At 39.3% G+C, this 8,773-nt stretch overlaps 1 protein-coding gene across 2 annotated transcripts in view; it reads left to right on the top strand.

Annotated features, from left to right (window-relative positions):
- The first annotated feature begins 1,874 nt into the window (after positions 1-1,874).
- The window catches only part of LOC124592887, a 160,643-nt gene continuing 153,744 nt past the window's right edge, over positions 1,875-8,773 (top strand). For both annotated transcript variants that reach the window (XM_047131878.1, XM_047131877.1), the window contains exon 1: positions 1,875-2,225. In XM_047131878.1, coding sequence (XP_046987834.1) covers positions 2,085-2,225 — 141 coding nt within the window. In that variant the 5' untranslated portion in view covers positions 1,875-2,084. The remainder of the gene's footprint in view (positions 2,226-8,773) is intronic.

Genomic DNA, 8,773 nt, shown 5'->3' with positions numbered 1-8,773 from the left:
TCGACTAAATTACTACTAAATTAGATCTTTCTGGATGGTGTGTGGTGGGCCAGACCGGAAGATCTGAGATTTCAAATGAGCTCAAAGGAAGAAATCACCTGCTGAAAGATGAGGAACCTTGAAGGCCATGAAATGTCCCTTTCTTGGAGATGAAAGGCCAGGTAAGCGTTCTTTAGTATGTTAATGGAATGCTGTCAGGTGTAACATCTGGCGCCTTCTTGTTGGAAGAATGTGTTCGCAGTTATAGGAAGATCAGCAAGTTTTCGCTCTACAAAACATTTCGACATGTGACACTAATATTATGTATTACAATCACAGGTTCCAAATAACGATATGCCACACCACACAGCCACTTTCTGCTGTGAAGTGGCATTTCTTGAAACATTTCAGGATTTTCATGTGACCAACATCTAAAGTTCTGCTTGTTAACATAACTTGACACACACAAATTGTCCTCACCACTCATGGCCAGATTTTTGCCCAGGCCTAGGTTATCGTTCATGAGTTCCAACAACTCCCGAAAAGAGCATAGTCTCATTGGGAGGTCGTCTGCATTTATTTTTTGTATTGTCTGAATTTTGTGTGGGTGGTGTAGCAGTTAGTTGTGCAATGTTCGCCGTACACTGCGATCCAGTACGACAATTTGCAGTGCATGCTTACATGCAATACTCCTGGGACTTCGACTGAACACTTCGTCCACTCCTGCGTCATTCTCTGGCGCGCACATGAGTTTTTCTCTTCGACATCTCTTTCACACCGTATTACCCGTTACCTCAGAGTTCTGTACACATACTTTGATAGCATGTGCCGATAGGACTGGGGAATGACGTACGAGTTTCTAATGAGCACGAAATAACATGCTGCGAGGCCACGTAGATATTGTTTTTGTAAGCCGGCTTCACGGCAACAATGCATTGTTCACCGGCCCACAACGCCCTCTTGACTGAGCATCGATACCAGGGCCACTCAACGGTAAAGATTTGTTACCCAGATTGCACTATTCCCATTTTCTAATTCCTAACGTAACGTGAACTTCCAGGTTTGCCAAGCAATACGTTTCATTGTGGCGTCCGTTATTATTAACACTTTCTTTAGCATTATACTGAAATGTGTGCATTATTCCGAAGTTTTCGTTTCCAATAGGCTACCAGGAGAACTGGAAAAATTTAATGATAAACCGGAAATATTCAAATCAAAGTTGAAAGGTTTCCTTAGGGCACACTCGTCTATTCCGTGCAGAAGTTCCTTTCGGTAGTTGAGAACACTTCGTTTATTCGTATATGCTCTGTTTCTTCGTGTTTCATTAATTATCTAATCCTTTGTTTATAAAGTTTTGAATCGCCATTCTGTAACAATGTAGGTCCTACTGCCTCCTTCCGTCCCAAATAGTTTTTTCGCATGGACGCACAGAATCTGATAAATAAATAAGTAAAGATGAGTCGCCAAAATGAGTACCAATATAGTAGAACTGGTGTTCGGCTGAAAGAGGTCGTGTAGCGTAGCCGAAGATCTAGGTTGAGTTGAAAGGTGATAATATGCTGTCAGTTGTTGATGCCAAAGAATGTTAATGTCAAATTAAAGTTGTGTTAACAGACTGACTTGTAGCGTAGTCCTTTTATACGTTCGCGCCATTCGATCGATTTCAGCCTAACCAAGTTTCATTGCTCGTAATATAGCAGTAGTAGAATCGTGCCAGTCCTAGATCCTTCTGACTTGATATCTTTTTATGTATATGTCAAAACAATATTTTCCTTACTAGTGGCCACAGTTTATTTCTAACAGTGTCACTGCTACTGCGAACCGCAAAATACAAATTTTATTTCAAACGTTGGCAACATTACACGTTGAGAGATTGTTTATGTCGCTGTCATTGGCAAATCGCACTGTGGCAGCGAACGGCGTATTAAGTGTTCGGTGCTCGTCGTTTATAAACATTAGAACAGTTAAAGTTATTTACATGAAAGTGAATTATGTATGTTTAGGGAAAGTTTGCTTTCTGCAACATGCCATGCGCTGTCGTATTTGCTAGAAATGAAGCTGTGTACTTGAAGCAGTGAAGTGACACCCCTTTCAAACAAGGAAAAATGAAGAAAGCTGCAATCATCTGGCTGTTCTTGCTCGCACTGATATCCGAAGTTCTATGTCAGGAAGACTACAGTACGTGCTGCCATAGTGGCCCTGTGTGTTCTTGTGCTTCCCATATAAATTTTGATGGCGAAACACATGTGAGTATTGTAATTACACGATTTGCAAATTAGTACAGGAAACAGATACATTGAAATATAAGGTTGCCATTTCATCCTGGTCGATCATACATTGAGTTATTTCATAGACATAAATGCTGTCGTCCTTTGGTAACCAGAATGTGGTAATTCGAACATAGTAAGAGCAGGTCACCACACAGCCATCTAGAATGTTTAGAGACGTTTTATTAGTTTCTTCTGAATAGTGTACAGTTGTTTTATCTTTTAATAATTGTGAAGGTATTCACTGCTTTGTCTGTATTCCAGGCTTGCGTACTAAAACATATACTTTATACAATGTTTTTGCTTCAGCTTGATGAAAATTATCTTGTGAATGTTGGGTATAGTTTACGTACCTACATTTATTTATTTTTGTATTCATCCTTTGACCACTTAGCACAATAGTATAGAACTTGTCACATGCATTACAGAAATAATATACACATGTATGAAACAAATACAGACTAGGATAGCATTAGGCAAGTATAGTGCAGAAAGTTGGCCATGGCCTTATCATTTGAACCGTCACCGCATTTATGGAAAACTCAAGTCAGGATAGCCAGACAGAGTAGGCTACGGACCCCACTGCTCCCAAACTGAAATACAGTGCATTAACTCTTCCGTAGCTTCCTTGCTTGGTATGTATTTTTTTTTTTTTTTTTTTTTTTTTTTTTTTTTTGGCGGGGGGACATGTACCATTATACAAGGAGCTTATGTCACACACATAAAGTGTGTTCAGTGATATAAGTGTAACACGAAACTGAAAAATATAAACAAACAAACAAACACCTGCCAACACTATATCCATCACAGCTAGTCCATTATAAGAAATGATATCAAAGTGGCCCCGCCTCCTCTTCCCAATGAACCATGGACCTTGCCGTTGGTGGGGAGGCTTGCGTGCCCCAGCTACACAGATAGCTGTACTGTAGGTGCAACCACAACGGAGAGGTATCTGTTGAGAGGCCAGACAAACATGTGGTTCCTGAAGAGGGGCAGTAGCCTTTTCAGTAGTTGCAGGGGCAACAGCCTGGATGATTGACTGATCTGGCCATGTAACACTAACCAAAATGGGCTTTTTGTGCTGGTACTGCAAATGGCTGAAAGAAAGGGGAAACTAAAGCCGTAATTTTTCCCGAGGACATGCAGCTTTACTGTATGATTAAATGATGATGGCGTCCTCTTGGGTAAAATATTCCGGAGGTAAGTCCCCCATTTGGATCTCTGAGCGGAGACTACTCAAGAGGACGTCGTTATCAGGAGAAAGAAAACTGGCATTCTACGGATTGGAGCGTGGAATGCCAGATCCCTTAATCGGGCAGGTAGGTTAGAAAATTTAAAAAGGGAAATGGATAGGTTAAAGTTAGATATAATCGGGATTAGTGAAGTTCAGTGGCAGGAGGAACAAGACCTTTGGTCAGGTGAATACAGGGTTATAAATACAACATCAAATAGGGGTAATGCAGGAGTAGGTTTAATAATGAATAAAAAAATAGGAGTACCGGTAAGCATAATGAACGCATTACTGTGGCCAAGATAGACATGAAGCCCATGTATACTACAGTAGTAAAAGTTTATATGCCAACTAGCTCTGCAGATGATGAACAAATTGATGAAATGTATGATGAGATAAAAGAAATTATTCAGGTAGTGAAGGGAGTCGAAAATTTAGTAGTCATGGGTGACTGGAATTCGAGAGTAGGAAAAGGGAGAGAAGGAAACATAGTAGTTGAATATGGATTGGGGGTAAGAAATGAAAGAGGAAGCCGTCGGGTAGAATTTTGCACAGAGCATAACTTAATCATAGCTAATACTTGGTTCAAGAATAATGAAAGAAGGTTGTATACATGGAAGAATCCTGAAGATACTAAAAGGTATCAGATAGATTACATAATGATACGACAGAGATTCAGGAACCAGGTTTTAAATTGTAAGACGTATCCAGGGGCAGATGTGGACTCTGACCACAATCTGTTGGTTATGATCTGTAGATTAAAACTGCAGAAAGGTGGGAATTTGAGGAGATGGAACCTGGATAAACTGAAAGAACCAGATGTTTTATAGAGTTTAAGGGAGAGCATTTGGGAACGATTGACAAGAATGGGGGATAGAATTACAGTAGAAGAAGAATGGGTAGCTTTGAGGGATGAAGTAGTGAAGGCAGCATAGGATCAAGTAGGTAAAAAGACGAGGGCTAGTAGAAATCCTAGGGTAACAGAAGAGATATTGCATTTACTTGATGAAAAGAGAAAATACAAAAATGCAGTAAATGAAGCAGGCAAAAAGGAATACAAACATTTCAAAACTGAGATCGACAGGAAGTGCAAAATGGCTAGAGGACAAATGTAAGGATGTAGAGGCACACATCGCTAGGGATAAGATAGATACTGCCTACAGGCAAATTAAAGACTTTTGGAGAAAAGAGAACCACTTGTATGAATATCAAGAGCCCAGATGGAAAGCCAGTTCTAAGCAAAGAAGGGAAAGCAGAGAGGTGGAAGGAGTATATAGAGCGTCTGTACAAGAGCGATGTTCTTGAGGACAATATTATGGAAATGGATGAGGATGTAGATGAAGATGAAATAGGAGATATGATACAGCGTGAAGAGTTTGACAGAGCACTGAAAGGCCCCGGAAGTAGACAACATTCCATTAAAACTACTGACAGCCTTGGGAGAACCAGGCCTAACAAAACTACCATGTAGGGAGCAAGACGTATGAGACAGGTGAAATATCCTCGGACTTCAAGAAGAATATAATAATTTCAGGGAACGAAATGCTATTTACAATTTGTACAGAAAGCAGATGGCAGTTATGAGAGTCGAGGGGCATGAAAGGGAAGCAATGGTTGGGAAGGGAGTGAGACAGGGTTATAGCCTATCCCCGATGTTATTCAATCTGTATCTTGAGCAACCATTAAAGGAAACAAAAGAAAAATTCGGATTTGGTATTAAAATCCATGGAGGAGAAATAAAAACTTTGAGGTTGCCCGATGACAATGTAATTCTGTCAGAGACAACAAAGGACTTGGAAGAGCAGTTGAACGGAATGGAGAGTGTCTTGAAGGGAGGATATAAGATGAACATAAACAAAAGCAAAACGAGGATAATGGAATGTAATCAAATTAAATTGGGTGAAGCTGAGGGAATTAGATTAGGAAATGAGACGCTTAAAGTAGTAAATGAGTTTTGCTATTTGGAGAGCAAAATAACTGATGATGGTCTTAGTAAAGAGGATATAAAATGTAGTCTGGCAATGGCAAGGAAAGCATTTCTGAAGAAGAGAAATTTGTTAACATCGAGTATAGATTTAAGTGCCAGGAAGCCGTTTCTGAAAGTATTTGTACGAAGTGTAGCCATGTACGGAAGTGAAATGGATGATCAGTAGTTCAGACAAGAAGGGAATAGAAGCTTTCAAAATATGGAGCTACAGAAGAATGCTGAATATTAGATGGGTAGATCACATAACTAATGAGGAGGTATTGAATAGAATTGGAGAGAAATTTGTGGCACAACTTGACTAGAAGAAGGGGTTGGTTGGTAGGGCATATTCTGAGGCATCAAGGGATCACCAATTTAGTATTGGAGGCCAGTGTGGAGGGTAAAAATCTTAGAGGGAGACCAAGAGATGAATACACTAATCAGATTCAGAAGGATGTAGGCTGTAGTACGTACTGGGAGATGAAGCAGCTTGCAGAAGATAGAGTAGCATGGAGAGCTGCATCAAACCAGTCTCTGGACTGAAGACCACAACAGCAATAGCTCATTTTATATGGAGGGACCCACACTTGCAAGTGCTGTAACTGCGGTAATCACTGCTAGTTTGCAGGTCCCTAAGTTCAGCTCTTGTCATCCACTCACATTTGTATATGTATGTTGGAAGGTTTGGTAGGTACACATAACTTTTTAAGCAGTGACAAGATTTGTATATAGACTTTCTCTGTAATATAAAAATTTAATTTAATCGACTATTAGTTTTACCTCAAAAGCGTAATCTGTATCACATCCGGTGGGGGGGATTACCTTCATAGTCTCGGAAAAGAAACAGGTATTTTTTTGTTTTCTCCAAAAAAATTCCTGCCCCGAGGTACAGGCCACCAAAGATGACACTGCAAACACCATTTTGAAGATGTGAATTTTGGAAAATATTTTAAAATACTGTATCTCTGGAACAGTTTTATATATATATATATCCTTATGATTACAAAGAAATCCTCCATTAGGACTTATCTGTCAAAGTTCTTTTACTACAGCATTCTGAACTTTTTTATAATTTCTGTTTTTTTTTTTTTCTTTTTCCCAAAAATGCCAGTCCATAAAAATTTTTCGTTTTTTTCTGTTGATTAGTGCCATAGTTCTACATTCCCTGAAAAGGAAAGCTTCCACTTTGACAAGTTTTATTTTAAAAAAAAGATATTTTTTTTTTTTTTTTTTTTTTTACTTTCTAGGGTAATGTATGTCTTCACTGAAGTTGTTTCTTAATAATTTCTTTGTTACAATGTTTATTTCTATTGTATTTCTTGCAGCTATTTCTCATCACTTTCTTTGTTGCAGTTAATTCTTTTCACTTTCATTGTTGCAGATATTTCTTACACTTTGTTGTAGTTTCTTGTCAGTTTCTTTGTTGCGGTTGTTCATTGCAGGTTTCTGTATTGTAGTTGTTCAGTGCTAATTTGTTTACTGAAGAACTTTGTAGGAAATCTGAGACCATCCAGTGAGTTCTGTGTTTTCATGAGGAATTTGCCAATTGGTACAGTTACAGTGTGTTTTGTGAAAAGGACTGTGTGAAATGTCTTCTGACTGGGGCCACAGAAGAGTGAAGTCTGCTGACTATTTGCATATCCGTAAAAGAATCATATGTAAGACAACAGACCTCATTCAGGTTGGGAATAAGTGTTCTCATTTGAAGACTGTGTTTCAAAGTGAAGATGTATCCAGTGACGACTTTTTGTGTTCTAAATGTTTTGACAGAATAACAGCAGATTTTGCTTCAATACAGGAAGAATTAAATACCCTGAATCAGTCAACCACTGAGGTATGGGTTAGGCCTGTTATGAAACCACGGTCAGTGAAATCGAGTCAGAAGCTCTATGGGCAATGGCGAATTCCACCCATCTGCTTTGACCCATGATGTCATCAATATGGCGGAAATGACTATTCTAAGTGTCTCCGATATGGCGCCTGTAGTGTCATTACATACACACGACAACAAACATGACAATACGTATAAATAAGACAATTACGTCTCCCTCCTAAAATGAAACTAATGGGCCAACTGTGGGAAATTAGGGATTTGGGGGTGGGGGGGGGGGGGGGGGGAAATTATCTACAGGAATCGAACGCTTCCCTTGATCTATATAGGTCAGCCACAGCTGACGATACCAAAACACCAATACCTATAGTTAAAACTACAGAAATTGGAATTAGACATTTTCCGTGACCACAGCTGATGGTACCATAACACCAATACCTACATATAAAAGTACGAAAATTAGAATCGGTCATTTCCCTTGGCCTACCAACACGTACAACTGGAAAAATGAAGCCAAAACCACAACACCTCAAAAATTCAAAACTAAATTAAAATACATTCAATGCACAATAAATACACAGAACATTACAACTCGAGAAAAATAGACACTAAAAAATTATTTGCCGCCAAAAAATTTCAGCGCTGCAAAGTATGTCGGTCACCCTTGTGAGAGAGAGAGACACACACACACACACACACACACACACACACACACACACACGGCGCCATCAAAAACAACAAGATGACATCAACAAACACAACTAACTCATAAACTCCGCGCCTTAATGACGTCACATGCCACAACGCCTTTGTCATGTCATTCACCAGTAACAATTCAGCTGTTGAATATTGTCCATCCTACAGTGAAAAGGTGCAAGTTTTAACTATTATTCCAGAGACATTTTCAAAGAAAACAATTTTGAACCATGTTCCATCAGTATCAAAGTACATGTTAGACAAATCAGAAATATGAGGTCTGTAAAAGGAGTCTTTGGAAGCCCAGACTCCTATTATGGTTATCCTGTAGAAGCAGATCAAGTTCAAATAGTGCATTTATTTTATCTGGAAGATAAATGGGACTTTTCTCACCAGAGTGCCAACAAAAAAGATGGTATACCTGTAACCTTTGAAGGTCAAAAAGTTGTGAAAGTGAAGAGGTACATGACTCTCAGTATTCAAGAAATTTTTGCAATTTATAAGAGCAACCATACAACTTCACACATTGGAAGATCAAAATTGTATGCACTATGACCTAAGTGGGTAGTTCCACTGCACGAATTTTGAACTTTGTGTGGTAACTTTGAGAACTTACTGGAGCATGTGCCATATGACGCCTTGGTTGGGCGTGTGAAGTCGTTAGTAGTCTGTGACGTAAAGTGAGACACGTGTTTGTTTGAAGAATGTGGTGACTGCCCTGGAAAGGGAGGACTGTCTTTACATACACTTGGCCTGGGAAACGTAGACGATAACTCTGCGGAAATTACGTATGGAACGTGGGA

This window comes from Schistocerca americana, chromosome 2 (genome assembly GCF_021461395.2).
Source record: "Schistocerca americana isolate TAMUIC-IGC-003095 chromosome 2, iqSchAmer2.1, whole genome shotgun sequence".
In the NCBI taxonomy this organism is placed as follows: domain Eukaryota; kingdom Metazoa; phylum Arthropoda; class Insecta; order Orthoptera; family Acrididae; genus Schistocerca; species Schistocerca americana.
The sequence above is the reverse complement of the archived record's forward strand: the minus strand, read 5'-3'. Positions and strand labels throughout refer to the sequence as shown.